Below are 19,004 nucleotides of genomic sequence, written 5' to 3' on the forward strand. Positions count from 1 at the left end.
AATACCCAGTGCTCATTACATCATGTGCCCTCCTTAATGTCCATCACCAATTACCCCTTCCCTCCATCCCCCTCCCCTCTGGCAACCCTCAGTTTGTTCCTATGATAAGAGTCTCTTATGGTTTGTCTCCCTCTCTGATTTCATCTTGTTTTATTTTTTCTTCCCTTCCCCTATGATACTCTGTCTCATTTCTCAAATTCCACATATGATAATTGTCTTTCTCTGGTTGACTTATTTCACTTAGCATAATACCCTCTCATTACATCCACATCATTACAAATGGCAAGATTTCATTTTTCGATGGCTGAGTAGTATTCCATTGTGTGTGTATATATACACACACACACACCACATCTTCTTTATTCATTCATCTGTCAGTGGACATCTGGGCACTTTCCACAGTTTGGCTGTTGTGGATATTGCTTCTTTAAACATTGGGGTGCAGGTGCCCCTTAGGATCACTACATTTGTATCTTTGGGATAAATACCCAGTAGTGTAATTGCTGGGTCATAGGGTAGCTCTATTTTCAACTTTTTGAGGAAGCTCCATACTGTTTTCCAGAGTGGCTGCACCAGCTTGCATTCCCACCAACAGTGTAGGAGGGTTCCCCTTTCTCCGCATCCCTGCCAACATCTGTCATTTCCTGACTTTAATTTTAGCCATTCTGACTGGTGTGAGGTGGTATCTCATTGTGGTTTTGATTTGTCTTTCCCTGATGCCAAGTAATGTTGAGCATTTTTTCATCTGTCTGTTGGCCACTTGTATGTCTTCTTTGGAGAAATACCTGTTCAGGAATTCTGCCCATTTTTGATTGGATTATCTGTTCTTTGGGTGTTGAGTTTGTTAAGTTCTTTATAGATTTTGGATATTAGCCCTTTCTCTGATATGTCATTTGCAAATATCTTCTCCCATTCTGTCGGTTGTCTTTTGGTTTTGTCAACTGTTTCTTTTGCTGTGCAAAAGCTTTTTATCTTGATGAAGTCCCAATAGTTCATTTTTGCCTTTGTTTCCCTTGCCTTTGGAAACGTGTCTAGCAAGAAGTTGCTGTGGCCGAGGTCAAAGAGGTTGCTGCCTGTGTTCTCCTCTAGGATTTTGATGGACTCCTGTCTCACATTTAGGTCTTTCACCCATTTTGAGTCTATTTTTGTGTATTGTATAAGAAAGTGGTTCAGGTTCATTATTCTGCATGTAGCTGTCCAATTTTCCCAACACCAGTTTTTGAAGAGACTGTCTTTTTTTTTTTTTTTTTCCATTGGATATTCTTTCCTGCTTTGTCGAAGTTTAGTTGACCATAGAGTTGAGGGTCCATTTCTGGGCTCTCTATTCTGTTCCATTGATCTGTGTGTCTGTTTTGTGCCAATACCCTACTGTCTTGGTGATTATAGCTTTGTAATATAGCTTGAAGTCTGGAATTGTGATGCCACCAGCTTTGATTTTCTTTTTCAAAGTAGGAATCCTCTCCATTCTTGTTAGTGACTATTGGCTATTTTCTTTTTTGAGATGCCAGTTTGCTTCTTTTGCCCACTTTTTTTTTTTTTTTAATTGGGTTGCTTGTCTTTTCATTACTGATTTGTGGGAGGTCTTTATTTTGTATATGAGCACTCTGTAAGTTATATGTATTGCAGTGTTGTCTCTAATTGTCTAGAGTTGTTTTGTCTCCTTCTTAAAACTCTTAATGGGGTCTTCTGTTGAAATTTAATCTAGTTCAGTTTTCTATCTCTTCTTTTGTGGTTAGTGCTTTTTTGACCTGTTTAAGAAATTGTTCCCTGTCCTCAGATCATGAAAATATTTTCTTATGTAATATTCTAAAAGCTTATTGTTTTACCTTTTACATTAAGATCTAATATCTACTTGGAATTTATGTTTAAGGTATGAAGTAGGGATCATACAGTTTAGATAAATATCTAATTGATTCAGTTTCATTTATTGAAAGAACCACCCCTTTGTTATTACTTTACAGTCCTGTCTTGGTTATAAGTCAAATGTTCATATATGCAGACATCTGTATCTGGACTTATTCAATCCTCTGGTTCATTTGTCTATTCCAGTGCCCATATCACATTGTCTTGATTACTGTTGTTTTATGATAAGTTGTGAGATGGTAGTGTAAATCCTTCCATTTTGTTCTTCAGGTTTATCCTGTGTATTCTTTACTCTGCATTTCTGCATAATACATTTTAGAATCAACATGTGAAATTATTAAAAACCTAGGATCTTTGTTAGATTACATTGTATGTATAGGCCAACATGGAGAGAATTGACATTTTTATAATGTTGAATTTTCCTATTCATGAACAGAGCAAATTCTTCCATTAATATTTTATAGTTTTTTTATTTAGAGATCTTATGTGTTATACATTAATTTTAAGATTTATTTTGGACTTTGATACTTTTATGCCATAGAGTATCACTTAACATTAAAAAAATTAACAATCTTTGTCTTTTTTAATTTTTAAATTTTTTTTGGCGGGGGGAGGGGCAGAGAACAAGGGGGAGAGAGAATCTTAAGCAGGCTCCACGCTAGGCATGGAGCCTGATCACAACCCTGAGATCATGACCTGAGCCGAAATCAAGAGTTGGATGCTTAACTGACTGAGCCACCCAGGTGTCCCATCTTCAGCTTTCATTTCTTTCCATGTCTCATTCCTTTTTGCATCCTGAGATTCCTCATCTGCCTTAAGAACATACTTTGAAATTTTCTTCAGAGTGAATCTGCATATGCCTGAATGGATCCCATTTAGAATTTCACTTGGAGTGGGTTCTTTGGTGACAGATCCTCTCTTTATTTGTCTGAAAATGTCTTTATTTCACTTTCTTTGTTGGAAGAGATTTTCACTGGATATAAAATTCTAGATACGGGATCGAGTCCCGCATCGGGCTCCCTGCTCGGCAGGGAGTCTGCTTCTCCCTCTCCCACTCCCCGTTTGTGTTCCCTCTCTCGCTGTGTCTTTCTCTGTCAAATAAATAAATAAAATCTTTAAAAAAAAAAAAAAAATTCTAGATAGTCCTTTTTTTTTCCCCCTAGTCTGTATTTTGAAGATATTTCATCATTTTCTTAGTTCCATTGTTTCTGTTGAGAAGTTGGCTGTTAGTCTTGTTGGTGCTTTTTGTATGGTAATATATATTTTTCTCTAATTTGCTTTTGAGTTTTTCCCTCTTACTCTGGTTTTCTTCAGTTTTACTATGATGAGCTTAGTTGTGTTCTTTTGATTTGTGCCTATTCCCTTTGTCTCTTATGTTCATTTTTATAAGTATTAATTCATTGTTTTTTATTCCTTATTTTGACTATTTTCTTTTGACCTTTTATTTAATTACCTGTTCTTTCTTCAACTGAATCAACTCTATTAACCCACCCACTGATTTTTGTATTCTCAGTTATCACATATTTCACTTTAGAATTTGGATTTCATTGTTTTTAACTTTGTAGTTCTTTGCCCAAATCCTCAGTCTGTGTATCTGTGTGTCATAACTTCATTGTCTAGATCTTATAAAGGTCTGTTTCTATTTCTGTTATCTCTTATTTTTCTTGGATTTTGATCACATTGTTTTTGCCTACTGTTTATTTTTGATTATCTGGTTACTTTTGTTTGACAGAAAATATATTGCATTCTTATTTGATAAGGATAAGTAATTTGATAATATGTATTAGAATATATATTTACTTTTTATTATAGATTAAGGGCCATAGCAATCATGGATTACCTTATTATTTTTGTTGAGCTATTTCAATGTTAAAACTTCAATGCTGGGTTTCAACTATTTCTAGTTCACCTTATTGCTAGTGGATGACTCTTCAGGAATCTAGCCCAAAGGCTGGGGGTGGGGTTGGGGAAGTTTAACTAGGCACCCCCTTCCTTGGAAAGGCTCTCAACTCTGGTTTTTCCCTCTGTAGCCCCACACGTCTGTTAAAAATTCTGTTTAGCTTCTCAGTATCACAATTGCTTTTTCAGAAGTGGGCTGATATTTCAGGGAGAAAAGATGGACTAACATCTCTAATTTATTTCTTCTCTTTCATCTTGGTCTCCTATATCTTTCCAGGGCTTTAAAACTGCTTTTTATTTAAAATTTCTAGTTTTTTGAATTATTTTTAGTGGAAGGTTTGGTCTGACTTATCTAGAATGTCATTTTTCAAAATGGAACTCCCTGAATGTTTTCATATATATATGGTTCTATTACTATATTTGATATTTCTAATGCTATTTCTAACAGGGTTTTGCTATTTTATATCCACTGTATGAGGTTCCTTTAACTTGGTACATAGCTATACAACTTGTGAGCATGCTTTTAACAAAGGCTTTGCTCCAAACTCAGATATGCTCAATGTTCTGCTGAGATTTTTGTAGTTTTGAGTAAGCTGTGGACAGTTGTACTGTCATGCTGTTTCTTGATGATGTTAGTTGGGATAGTTTGAGTTTGGAGTTTGAAAATACTAATTTGCATAGTGTGCTTTGCATTTGTTAATGTTTTACCTTTCACTGCTTACAAAGAACCCTTAATGAGTTATTTCATTTTTATTTCTTTTATATAGCAAATAAAACTGGTATGTACCATCTACAGTCAAGAGTGTTAATGGGGGTCTGAAACATAATTACTGAACTTAAAGTTAGCAGCTGAATTCAAAGAAAGTCCAACTTCTTTTATCCTTATTACCATGTATCAAGAATTATTCCACATCAGATAGAGCTGTGATTGCACAACTGGATGTTACACCTCACTAGTGCTCAGCTCATTGGTATAATTGGTGTATACAATTCACCAGTTTACCTAGCTGTCCAGTGTGCCCAGCTCCTCAGGATGTATCCTTTTATATTGTCTAAATCTGGAAAATTATACATGCTTAATTGTGCTCTTGGTTGAGTTGTTCAACTGCTAGTTTCTCCCATCAGGTTGTGTTGCTATGGTTTGTTTTGTGTTTTGTGTAACTTGCTTTCAAAGTAGGGGTGTCTCCTAATTGAGGGCATCTCATACCTCATGTGTGTGTATGTAATCCTGATTAAGAAACAATTGTCTAATGCAAAACTTAAATATTTTTGAATTTTAGAAGGTCTTCTGAAGGCCACATGATATTTGCTTCCAATTTATACAAGGCTTAATATAGGTTTTCTGACTCACTTATTCCAGTTGAAGTCAACATTTACATTTTATAACTGACATATTGTGTTGTATTTGTGAATTCATGATAGCATGCTGTCAGAGAATATGCAGTTTTGTTATTTGAACATTAAAGTTCTCAGAGGCTGCAGCTGTTTCCCCCTTCCAGATTTAAGTTTGAAATAAAATTACCAAAGTGATGCACGTTCACTGTGGAAAACTTAAAAAATGTTGTACAAATATATAAAGAAAAATGAACGACTGCCACTGTCTCTCACCAATTTTGGTTTCTGTTGGTACCCACTGTTATTCACATTTATTGTGCAATATTCTGAGGCTACAGTTGTTTATCATGCATTTTCTCAGTAACTAAAATATATCTTGAAAGTTTATAGGACACAGTTTTCTTTGAGAGGCAAGAAGTGTTGGTTTCTATCAGACATGCCAAGATTTGATTTGTTAATCCTTTGTGATTCATAGACTTTTGTTTGTTTGGTTTCTTTTATACTTCCCATTAGAAGGGCATAGTTATTATTTATAACATGTTCTGGAAAATATTTTCTGTTAAGACTTAATTTTGGTAATAAACAGTCAATATTGCATGGGCCTCATACCACAGGGGAAATTTCAGTTCATTAGCTGTCTAGATTCTACCCATCTGAGTGTGATATGAGTACTTACTAAGTTTGATTATTCATGAAGGAAAAGTCATTTTTATTTTAGTTTTTTATAAGCGGGTCACTGTAAGCATGGATCCAGCTGTTTCTGGAAGAGTTGGTCATTAATTGAACTCTGAGACTTCTGTCAACACTGCATTTAGGATAACATAGTTATTGCATAGGTTACAGCAACAGAATATACAACATATTTACTGAAACAGATTTTAAACCAGCAGATATTGTTCAAGGTATGAGGAATCAACATATTCAACAACATAATCAGCAACACCATAATACAATCCCAGAAACAGAATGCTTTCGCCTTATTTTGCCTTCTTTCATTAAATGCTAACATTAAAAGCTATTTTAATTTGCATTTTGCTATTTTGCTATTTTTATAACTATAGAGATTTAGGACTTTTTCCTATCTTAGTAGTAAATGTAATTGAATCAAATCAATTAACTAACATGGTTAATATTTTTCCTTTAGGTCTCAGAAATGGAAAAAAAAAGTGAGGAGGCATTAATAATTGTAGTCTTTAATTCTTATTGGGAATTATCTTATTCAAAAGTTATCAATATATGCTGTGTCATTAGGTATAGAGTCCATGCCCTTCCATTTAGAACTATTTTTACTTGCTCTTTCTTTGGTCTTCCTCATGTCAGGAAATGGCATCACAGCCATCCAGTGGTCATCTAGTATTCACTGTAGATCTTTTCTTCATACCACAGTTCCAACCCATTATAAAAATCTTGTCCTTTTTATTACTGAAGTCCTGCTCAGTTCCTTCTACTTCTGTCTAATACTTCTGTCCAGGCCACTGTCATTTATGCTGACTGTGGTGGCCTGCATTGAACTTGTTCTCTTTCTCTTTACACTTTCCCCATTTGTGCTTCTCACAGTAGCCAAGTGATATTTATTTATTTATCTATTCATTCATTTTAAAATTCCAGTAGAGTTAAAATGCAGTGTTATATTAGTTTCAGGTGTATAATACAGTGATTCAACAATTCTGTACATTACTCAGTGCTCATCATGTTAAGTTTACTCTTCATCTCCTTTACCTATTTCACCCATCCCGCCACCCACCTCCCCTCTGGCAACCATCAGTTTGTTCTCTATAGTCAAGAGTTTCTGTTTTGGTTTGTCCTTTTTTTTAAATTTTTTTTTAATTCTTAAATTCCACATATGAGTGAAATAATATGGTATTTGTCTTTCTCTGACTTATTTCACTTAGCATTTTGTCTTCTTGATCCATCTATATTGTTGCAAATGGCAAGATTTCATTCTTTTTTATGGATGAATAATATTTCATTGTGTATTTATACCACATTTTCTTTATCCATTCATCTATCGATAGACACTGGGTTGCTTGCATAATTTGGTAATTTGGCTATTGTAAATAATGTTGCAATAAACATAGGGTGCATATATCTTTTTGAATTAGTGTTTTTATATTTGACTTGACTAAAATAGAGGAAGTATATTGTGATTTACCCATGTTCTGATGGTTGTATAAGGCAGTAGTTGTACTTGCTTAGTGTTTTGTAGTTCATTAAGTGCTTCTATCAGTTGAGTTTCAGTCATAAATAACAGAAAGCCTCAAATAACAGTGACTTACAAAAGACAAAAGTTATTTCTCTCTTATGGGAAAATCTTAAGTAGAAAGTTCAGGGTTCTGTGTGGTGCTCCCTACAATGTGTAAGGGATTCTGGCTCTTTCTGTCATGTTTTTGTTGTTGTTTTTTCCTGTTATGGCCTCAAATTCATGATCTAAGATGGCAGCATGTGTGTACATTAGTTATCTATGGCTGTGTAACAATTATCCCTGAACTTACTGGGTTAAAACATTTATTATTTGATAGTTTCTCTGGGTTAGCAACCTAAGTGTGGCTTAGCTGGGTCCTTTGGCTTAGGATCTCTCACAGGTTATAGTCATCTCAAGGCTTGACTAGTTGATCTGCTTCCTAGCTCCTTCAGTTCCTTGTAGGTTATTGGATTGAAGTGTCAGTTCATCATGATCTGTTGGTCAGAGACTTCTTTGATTTACTTGACATGTGGCCTCTCCATAGAGCATTTACAACATGGCAGCTTGCTTCATCAGAGCAAGCAAGAGAGAGGGCTAGCAAGAGAGAATGTGCTGCCAAGAATGGAAATCACTGTTTTTTGTAACCTAATTATGGAAGTGGTATCTCATAACTTTTGCCATATTGTATTCATTAGAAGGAAGTCACTAGGACCAGCCCACACTCAAGGGGAAGAAATTATGCAGGTAGATGAATACCAGGAAGCAGAAACCATTGAAACCATGTCAGAAGCTACCTAACACAAATATTAATTTTAAAAAAGAATCCTCCCAATAGGGTAACTCGACATCATCACATGTACTAGCTATGGTGGTGAAGTAGCTAATGGCTAAATAATTTTGGATTTTTTTTTTTTTTTTTTTTTACTAGAAGTTTGTACCCTTTAATCCCCCTCCCCTGTTTCATCCCCCCCTCCCCCCCGGCAACCACCAGATTGTTCTCTGTATCACTGAGTCTGTTTTGTTTTGTATTTTTTTAGATTCCATGTATAAGTGAAATCACAGTATTTATCTTTCTCCGTCTGACTTATTTCACTTAGCATAATACCCTTTAGAATTGTCCATGTTTTCACAAATGGCAAGATTCCATTCTTTTTTGTGTATGTATACATCTTTATCCCTTCATCGATTGATGGACATAGGTTGCTTCCATATCTTGGCATTATAAATAACACTACAATGGACATAGGAGTGTATATATCGTTTTGAATTAGTGGTTTCATTTTCTTTGGATAAATACCTAGAAGTGGAATTGTTGTAACGTATGGTAGTTCTATATTTAATTTTTTGAGGAACCTTCATACTCTTTTCCAGAGTGGTTGAACCATTTTGCATTCCCACCAACAGGGCACAAGGGTTCCTTTTCTCCATATGCTTGCCAACACTTGTTATTTCATGTCTTTTTGAGCACACCTATTCTAATGGGTGTGAGGTGATATCTCTTTGTGGTTTTGGTTTGTGTTTCCCTGAGGATTAGTGATATTGAGTATCATTTCATGTGTCTGTTGGCCATTTTATGTCTTCTTTGGAGAAATGTCTATTTAGTCCCTTTGCCCATTTTTAAATTGGATTTTTTGGTATTGAATTAGGTGAGTTCTTTATACATTTTTGATATTAACCCCTTATTTGTTATATCTTTTGCAGATTATCTTCTCCCATTCAGTAGGTTGCCTTTTTATTTTGTTGATGGTTCCCTTTGCTCTGCAAGAGTTTTTTAAAGATTTTTATTTATTTATTTAACAGAGATAGCACAAGTAGGCAGAGCGGCAGACAGAGGGAGAAGCAGCCTCCCCGCCGAGCAGGGAGCCCGATGCGGGGCTCAATCCCAGGACCCTGGGACCATGACCCGAGCCGAAGGCAGCCGCCCAACTGACTGAGCCACCCAGGCGCCCCTGCAAAAGCTTTTTAGTTTGGTCTAGTTACATTTATTTATTTTTACTTTTGTTGCCCTTGCCTGAGGAGACTGATACAAAAAATATATATTGCACAGACTAATTTCCAAGAGCTTACTGCCCATGTTTTCTTCTAGTTTCATGGTTTCCAGTCTTCCATTTAAGTCTTTCATCCATTTTGAGTTTACTTTTGTATATGGTGTAAGAAAATGGTCCAAAAAAAAAAAAGTGTTTCAGTTTAATTCTTTTGTGTATAGTTGCCCAGTTTTCCCAATACCATTTATTGAAGAAACTGTCTTAATAATTTTGGGCTTTTATTTCAGTATTTGGATTTTGCTAAAAAGCACAGCCTTCCTTCCTGAAATACAGAAGTCATTCAACTCATTGAATTTAATGAGAGAAATTCTAACTGCTCATTCAGTATCAGTCTTCAGTAGCAAGCTCTTTGAAGGCAGGGTATGGATACAACAATGTATTGCTATATTCCTACCTACTACAACAACTGGAACAAATGAGTGTCCATGTTTATTGAATGAATGCATGAAAATGGACCTGAGGCTTTTAAAATATTGCTGGAGGGCGCCTGGGTGGCTCAGTTGGTTAAGCGACTGCCTTCGGCTCAGGTCATGATCCTGGAGTCCCGGGATCGAGTCCCGCATCGGGCTCCCTGCTCGGCAGGGAGCCTGCTTCTGCCTCTGACCCTCCCCTCTCTCATGTGCGCTCTCTCTCTCATTCTCTCTGTCTCAAATAAATAAATAAATAAAAATCTTTAAAAAAAAAAATATTGCTGGAAAGTATTAGGCTTATTTTTCTCACTGATTAGTTGTGTGACCCCTGGTTAGTAACTTCATCTCCTCAGTCTTCTTTTAGAGTAAAAGATTTGGATAAAAATCCAAAATACTTCCAAGTTTTATTTTATTTCATGTTTTATTTTTTTGTAAGTGATTCATACCTTTTGGTTCAACAGTTCCACTTAAAGATTGTATCTTGAATTTACAAAAATTACATAGGAATATTTGTCATAGCATACAGTAAAAATAAATAATTGTTATCCCATTATCAGTAGGGAATTATTTTAATCAATTATGGAGAACTATGCATTTGTTAAGAAAAAGGATATAGATTTATTTGTTGTCATGGAAAGTTGCCCATGATAAGTCAACTGCAAAAAATTTATTTCATTTTTATTTGAAGAAGTGAAATGGATATGTGTTTGACTCGTCATGCACATATGCATAGAAAAATTTCTGAAAGTATACAACAATATACTTATCAGTGTTTTTCTCTTCATGGATGGTATTAGCAGATTATATTTATTTCTTTTTATTCTTTTTTATTTTTAATTGTGGTAAAATATAAAATTTACCATCATATCACTTTTTAAAGATTTTATTGATTTATTTGAGAGAGAGAGAGAGACAGAGCACGGAGTCGGGGAGGGGCCAAGGGAGAAGGAGAAGCAGACTCCCCACTGAGCAGGGAGCCAGACCCCAGGGCTTGATCCCAGGACTCTGGGATTGTGACCTGAATTGAAAGCAGATGCTTAACTGACTGAGCCACCCAGGTAATCCTCACTTTTTTTTTTTTTAAAGATTTATTTTATTTTTAAGCTTTAGTTTAAGAGAGAGAGGGGAGGGAGTGCACACGGGTTGGGGGGGGGAATGAGAGAGAAGGAGAGTGAGTCTTAAGTATACTCCGCACTGAGCACAAGGCCCAACGTGGGGCGCGATCTCACGACCCATGAGATCAGGACCTGAGCCAAGACAAGAGTCTGATGCTTAACTGACTGCACCACCCAGGGACCCTATCATTGTATCACTTTTAAATGTTTAGTAGTGTTCTGCACATTCACCATTTTAGAACTCTTTTTATCTTGCAAAACTGGAACTGTACCCATTAAGCAACAACTCTCCATGCTACCCCTTTTCCAGTCCCTGGACATCACCTTTCAATTTTCTGTCTCTATGAATTTGACTACTCCAGGTACCTCATATAAGTGGAATGATACAGTATTTGTCTATTTGTGATTGGCTTATTTTACTTAGCATAATGTCTCCAAAGTTTATCCATGTTGTAGCATGGGTAAGAAGTTTCTTCCTTTTTAAGACTGGATAATACTCCATTGTATTTGTAACCACATTTGGTTGATCCATTTATCTGTCTATGGACACTTGGGTTGCTTCCATCTCTTGGCTATTGTGAATAATGCTGCTATAAACATGGGTCTACAAATATCTCTTTAAAACCCTCTTTCAATTCTTTTGGGTATATACCTAGAAATGGAATTGCTGGTAACTCTTTTTAATTTTTTTAAGGAGCCAACATATTGTTTTCCATAGGATCTGTACAATTTTATACTCCCACTGACAGTGTACCAGGGTTCCACTTTCTCTCCAACACTTGTTATTTTCTGGTTTTTTGGTTTTGTTTGTTTTTGATAGTAGCCACCCTAATGAGTTTGAGATGATTCTGTATTATTTTTTTTTCTGATGAATTTTGCTATTAATTACTTTTTACACTAAGAGTGAACTACAAAGGTATTTCCATTTTGTAAAAATTGCATGAATTAACAACCTTTTATTTTTTAGTATTTATCCAGTATTGTTTTCTATTACAGCAGGTACTACGTTTATGTCAGATGCAGTAGTAAATTATTATTATTATTATTTTTAAAGATTTTATTTATTTGAGAGAGAGAATGAGATAGAGCATGAGAAGGGGGAGGGTCAGAGGGAGAAGCAGACTCCCCGCTGAGCAGGGAGCCCTATGCGGGACTCGATCCCAGGACTCCAGGATCATGACCTGAGCCGAAGGCAGTCGCTTAACCAACTGAGCCACCCAGGCGCCCACAGTAGTAAATTATTTATTGGGATATTAGGGTTGATTACTACGATAAATTAGAAGCTTGATGCTGAAGGGTGTTTTGAGTTTTTAGTAAAGCACTGTGAGTATCATAGTAAATATCTTAAAATTGTTTTTAAGCAGTAAAAAGTGGAAAACCAAGAATTTTTATTCTTAGTAAATATTAACTGCTAATTTTTTTGATAGAATATTTTTGCTCAGCTTTTATTGACTAAACTTATGTTTACCAGTGTCATTTTAAAAAACAATTTAATCTATAATTTATCATAAAATTAATCTGCTTTATGTGCACAACTCAATGATTTTTAGTAAATGTACTGAGTTGTGCAGCCATCATCATAATCCAGTTTAGAACATTTCTATCGCCCCAGTAAGATTCCTTGTTACCAGAACCCTTCTGGCTATATAGAATTGTTAACAAAAGATTTCTTATAACAGGCTATATTTATTGCTGCTCTTAAATGAATCCAAATGTCTTTTATCCCCCATAGCCTCCTGCATGAAATATATACATCATCAAATAGGTAAATTTTATTTAGGGGACTATATGATTATACACATGAAATGTATTTAAATTTGTACAACTTTTAGGAAGGAAAATCTTGCATCAGAGAAAAAAAATTCTTTCGTGTTTATTTTAGAGAGTCCCAATTAAACATTTTTCTGTTTGACTTTAGTTTTTGATCTTTTACAGCTGGTTTATTTTCAGTAGATCACAGTAGAAAAGATTGACAAGCTAATGAAAAACCTTTTAATTATTTGCTGCTCATAGACATCAAAACCTTTCTAGGCAAGTCATGTTTATAGATAATTAAAATGAAAAAGAACTAAATAGAACAGTTTATCATTAATAGAGTAATAAATGCAGTCATTGGCAAACTTGGTATTTTCCTTCTACTTCACCAGAGGGCACTCTTTTCTAGTCTATTTTAACTCTGATCTATTGAATTATTATACTTTGAAAGATTTAAGTCCTTTATTGGGATCCAGGTTTTGATTATTTAAAGACTAATGATTGTTTTCTTTTGTAACTTTCAGTCCTTTTTTTGCAATCTGTTGTATAATAGTATTAAAAAGGATACTATAAACAAGCCATTCTTAAATGCTGAAGGTGGTAGTGTATCTGGCATAAAATATCTCTTCAATATGTTCTCTTTTTGCCTAACAGCTCTGTAATGTCACCATTTCTGTCCATGTTAAGGTTTCAGATCGGGTGGAACGACGGCTTCAGGAAATAGAAAGAGAGATGCGCACAGAAAGAGAGCTGGTGGAGAAACGTCAGGATCAGCTGGGACTTATTTCTTTACAGCTACAGGAGGTTTGTGAAAAATACCTTCCAGAATGTAAATCTTGAGTTCGGATAGTTCAGATAGTTATTTAGCCATTGTTAAAATGGTTAGAGTTCCTTGGTTGTTGCATATATATTTCAGTCCGTCTGAGAAGTATAGCGTATAGGTTATCTAGTTCAGTGTGTGAAGACAGCCCTACCTAGATCAAACCCAAAGTCTACTGCTTGCTGGCTGTGTGACCTTGGGCAAGTTCCTTTGCTTTTCTAGGCCCATTTCCTCTGTGAAAAACAGAAATAGTATTTACCTAATCATGTTAGTGTGAGGATAAATGAGTTAATGCTTATAAACCACTAAATACAGTATCTGGCATGTGCTCAAAAATGTTAACTGAAAGTGTGATTACTCTGATCAATTTTCCTTGGCATGAACTAGACCAGAGGTCAACAAACTATGGCCACTGGGCCAAATGTGGCCCATTGCCTATTTTTGTAAATAAAGTTTTATTGGAACATAGCCATTCCATTCATTTACTGTTTGTGGGTGGTTTTTTGAAACTGGCAGCATTGAGAAGTTGTAAAAGAGACCGTATGACCCACAAAGCCTGTCTGGCTCTTTTAGAGAAAGTTTGCCAACCCCTGGACTAGACTATGGTCATACCATTCCAAAATTGAGATCACTTACCTTTTAGGTACCTTTTTTATTTTGAAATTTCAGACTCAGGAGGAAGTTGAAAAATTAGAATAAAGGATTTCTGTATGCCCTTTACCTAGATTCCTCCAATATTCACATTTTATATCTATATAATAATAATAATAATAATGTATAACAGTTATTATATATTACATATATATAATTTTTTTTGAGCTAGTTGCAGACGTGATATAAATACTTTTACACCTAAATAATATGGTGTGTATGTTCTCTTCCATAATCACAGGAAATTAACATTGGATCAGTACTATGATATAATCTATAGTTTTTATTCACATTTTGTCACTAACATCCTTTTCTGGTCCAAGATATAATACAGGGTCACATATTGCATTTGACCATCACGTCTCTTTAGTCTCCTTTGATCTGGAACAGTTTTTCAGCAGAATACTGGCCAGTTATTTTGTAGAAATCTTGCATTTTGGTTTGTTGATGTTGTCTCATGACTAAATTTACATTATAGACTTTTGGCAGGAAACCCAGAGAATTGGTGTTGCATTCTTCCCCAGATATCTTATTAGGAGGACTATCTTATTAGGAGCCATTTGTCCCATTACTGGTGAAAACTGAACATTTGGTTAGGGTGTTGTCTGCCAGGTTTCTCCACTGTAAATTTTACTATTATGCTTTTTTAAATATTTATTTTATGTGGAGATTCTTTGACGCTTGAAAATAGCTTATTATTGTATTTTCATCCACAGATTTTAGCATGCATTAATATTCTTTCATGAAACAATTATTACTATAGGTGATGCTAAATCGTGATTTTTTTTTTTTACACATTCCATCACTTCTGCATTTATTAATTAGATTCCTACTGTGAGGAAAGACTTTGCTTTTTCCTTTAATTAATTAATGTTGGTGTAGATTTGTGAATTTCATTGTGTTACATTAGTTATATTTTATTACTATCATTATAGAAAATTAATTTGTTGAATTTCCCTTTAAATGTCTTAGATTTATACATAAAGTATAAAAATTAAAAAGATTTTAAAAAGGATTTCTTTTTCTTTTACAAAATGATTTTCTCTAAAAGTGGTGCTCTAAAAATGCACTTATGTGTGCTTGAAGATCATTGACCCTTATAAATTGATGGATTAAAATTTTTTTTTCATTATTAGACACTGCCAATTGAAAATTAGAAAAAATGGCAACCCTGAAATTATAATGTAAGCAATAGAAAATCTACTTTTGTTTTCTAAAATTCCATTTTCCTCCATTTCACAAAAGGAGGCATACCCTTGTTAGTTGGTAATTACTTTGAAGGGGATACTTTGTTGAATAATTAGATATAGCATGTGGGTAGCCTTTTTTTTTTTTCTTTAAACCTTGATTTTTATACATTTGTTCTCAAAGCAAATTGCATCTGGTGAGCATAAGAATAGACAATTGTTCTTTTTTGCAAGAGAAAATTAGAGAAATTTTCCGTACTTATTTTCTTCTTTGCAGAATGCACAAAATTACAAAGAGGGAGAGGAAGATTGCTTCCCACCCCTATTATTGAGAAACCAGAGCCTGAATATTTGCATTGTAATTGTCAATTTGACTAAAAGCTTGAGCTGTGATTTGGAATTCCATCTCTGACAATACAGTAGAGGATCACTATTGATAAGAAATGTTTAATTTCATATTTTGTCACTTTAATGTAAGTGGTGACCTATACGCTTTTAAAAGGTGGTTTTTGGATTAAACAGTGCAGTGGAAGCTGGAAAGGATTAATTTAGGCTGTTATGTTTTCCTACTCCCAAGTTAAGTGGCTTAGGCTGTTCTGGAAAGGTCATGTTTAAGGAGAGGAAACACTTTGCTTTCTTTTCAATATTAAAAAATACTTTTGCAAAGACCTATACTGTATGATGATAGTAATTGATATATTTTGTTTCTGGCTATGGTGAGGAAAATGAATCTATAGGTGAGTAAGGAGATCTGGACTTTCAGCCACTGTGCTCCTCTGCCTCCCTAAAATGTATAATTCAATGTTAGTGAAAATTACGACATTTAAAAATTGTTAAGAGATTAGGAGTATTCATTAAAAATTCCAATGTCAGATTTCTAGGTATAATGTCATGGGGAGGCAATATGTACTTTTGACTAAAACCTGCTTTTTTTTAGTGATCTAATGAGGTCCTTAGGTCCTTGGAGCTTTATCTGTTCCCATTTAATGAAAAACACAGTATTAATCATTGGAAATTGGTTGAAGAACAGCCACTCTCCTCTTCTTGTTTAGAGGTCTTAAGGAATTGTTCACTCTTTAATGTGTTTGTGTTTTTTCCCCCCTCTTGGTCTAAGCAGGAGGGCTGTAGATGCTCTGGAATCTGCTTCCTTTATTGAGTCTCAACTATTCATGTGCTACTGATAAATGCTGGATGCATATTTGTATATGCCTTTCAGAACATTGCATAGCATATTAAAGTGCTAGTTCTCCCACTTACCCCCACAAAAAAATATTCCATGCTTGCCAGTGATCTAGGGTGAATCAGGTGCTTCAAGGTTTAAAAGAACTTCATGGAGAAGTCTATGGGGAAGGTGAAGAATGGAATCTTAATTGAAGATGGTGAAGATTAGTGGGTAATTGTTAAGTGTAAGATGGGAGCTCAGCTCAGTGGTTTTCAGTCTGTACATCTATGAGAAACCAGATTATGTGAGCCTCATCAATAATGTTAAAGCCTATACAGAAAAGTTAAAGTGATTGATAGATGTTTTTTCCTATATTTTTCTTCCATCTTTTGGCATCTGTACCAATTGCGAAAAACCTAATGAAGAAATAGCTATTTGTTCCTTCCCAGAAATGTCACTGTGGCTCCAGAGATGCTGAGTAATATGGATACTTCACCTAAGAAAAGCCTTGGGTACAGTTTATAAATGTATTTAGTTTGGACTCATTAAGGGAGAAGCTTCTAAGGAAGCCAAGAATGTTTTCCTAATGTCCTCTTAATAGCTTTAGCATCTCCCTTGAAATTTCTGTGTCAATTCAGAGGAGAATCTAGTCAGGCAAATGTTCTAAGGTGACCTCATTAACCCCTTCCTGTTAAGACTCTCCTACTTGGTTTGGATTGACAAGGAGACCTTTCTGAGGCTGGTACATTTTTGGACTTCACTTACTTTTCCAAGGCTGAATTGTATAACTTTTGCTTGGCACTTTACCCTCCTGTTTCCATAGTCAGTGCCCCGACATTGTCACATATTTATTTCATAGTACGACATTTTCACATATTTATTTCATAGTACAAGCATCCTCTTCCCCACTGATGTTACTTGATGCCTTTTATATAAATGCCCATTAAATCACTCTGACATTGACCAGCCCAACAGCTTCCCTGGGCTTTGAGAAAGACCAGTAGAATATACAAGTCAATGGGAGTTTAAAATACAAGCTCCATGGAAAGCATGAGGAAGGCCCAGAAGATGCACCTTATTTTCCCAATCCTTGGGACATGAGCTCTAGAATGCGGTTCTTTTCAGGCCCAGGTGACCAGGTGGGATGTAGTAAGCACCGAGTAACACAGTAAGGGTGACAGGCAGGACCCTCAGACTACCAACAGCCTGAAAGCAGAGTATCACAACAGGACAATTACACATATACTATTTTGTAGGAAAATGTGTGTAGCTGGGGAAAATCCTAGAACTCCTGCTCTAGTGTTTATTCTTCATGGGGTGGAGCTATATGTGTAGGGTAAGTCTGAGCCTTATTTTAAGTCCTGGTTTTTATTTTTTTAATAAACCCTAATCCCATTGACTATTTTTCTCCTTTTGCAGCGATGGCTTTTTTTCTCCTCACTATTCTGTTTCTAGTGATCTATTTTACATGAGGTTTTTGTGCCAGGTTATTACTAATTACTATTTCCTGATATTTAATTGTACTCATTTTGAGCATTTTGCATTTTTAACGTTTGACATAGTATGCACTTAATAAATATTTGTCAAATGCATTAAGTAGTGACCATATTCATACACTGTTTTGATCCACTGTTTTAGTTTATTTCTCACATAATTCTTTTAACATTTTTATTATTTAGTATGAAAAGTATTTAATCATATATAATTTAAATAAATGTATAACTAAATAATGTGATCATATCATAAATGTTCATTCATTCTCTTTTTAATTCAGCTTTTGTTTATTTGCTTGGCCCATTTTTTCCCCCGCTTATGTATTCTCTGATCATCAACCATTAACCCCACTCTCTAAGAAAAAGGAGCCAGTGTGAACAGCCTGGGAGAGATCCCTTTATATTTTCCTTAATTATTACTCTTAATTATCCTAGACAGATGTATATGGACCATATATACCTTTGCATATATAGGACTTTTTTGGTATGTTTCATTTTAATAAAATGGGATCATATTTTATACACACACACATACACACACACATTTCTGCTTTTTGGTTTTTCCTCTCACCAGTACTTTCTGGAAATTCCTTGAACTAGCTGATATGGTTCAAACTTAATCTTTTATTCCCATGGATGGATTTTTATTATAATAGAGGCTATCAGATTATCTTTACCAAAAGGTTCTAACCTTTTACAGTTCTGTTAGTAAAATGGTTGGAAATGGCCCTTTGCCCTACATTCTCTTTAATTTTTGCCAGGCTCACGGGTATAAAGTGTTAACTCATTTTTATATTTATTTGCATTTCTCTATTAGTGAATTTGAACATCTTTTCACATATTTTTTTGGCAGTTTGCATTTGTGCTGGTACAGTAGCTTGTTTATCATTTGCTCATTTGAAAATATTGGATTATTGTGTTTTCCCTCAGGAATTTTACTTTTTTAATGGCATGAGGAAGGAATCTGTTTTTTTTTATGTGACTAATGAGTTGCCTCAGCATCATTTTTGAATAATTTGTTCTTTCCCCTCTGATTTAAATGCCACTTCTGTTTTATATCTAGTTTCCCATGTTATCTCTCTGGTTC

At 35.0% G+C, this 19,004-nt stretch overlaps 1 protein-coding gene across 1 annotated transcript in view; it reads left to right on the forward strand.

Annotated features, from left to right (window-relative positions):
• The window catches only part of CEP128 (centrosomal protein 128), a 394,017-nt gene that overhangs the window by 46,597 nt on the left and 328,416 nt on the right, over positions 1 to 19,004 (forward strand). Inside the window, exon 11 of the mRNA XM_034993083.1 lies at positions 13,292 to 13,408. Coding sequence (XP_034848974.1) covers positions 13,292 to 13,408 — 117 coding nt within the window. The remainder of the gene's footprint in view (positions 1 to 13,291; positions 13,409 to 19,004) is intronic.

Source organism: Mirounga leonina, unplaced genomic scaffold (genome assembly GCF_011800145.1).
Source record: "Mirounga leonina isolate KUSES-001 unplaced genomic scaffold, KU_Mleo_1.0 Mir_82, whole genome shotgun sequence".
Classification (NCBI taxonomy): domain Eukaryota; kingdom Metazoa; phylum Chordata; class Mammalia; order Carnivora; family Phocidae; genus Mirounga; species Mirounga leonina.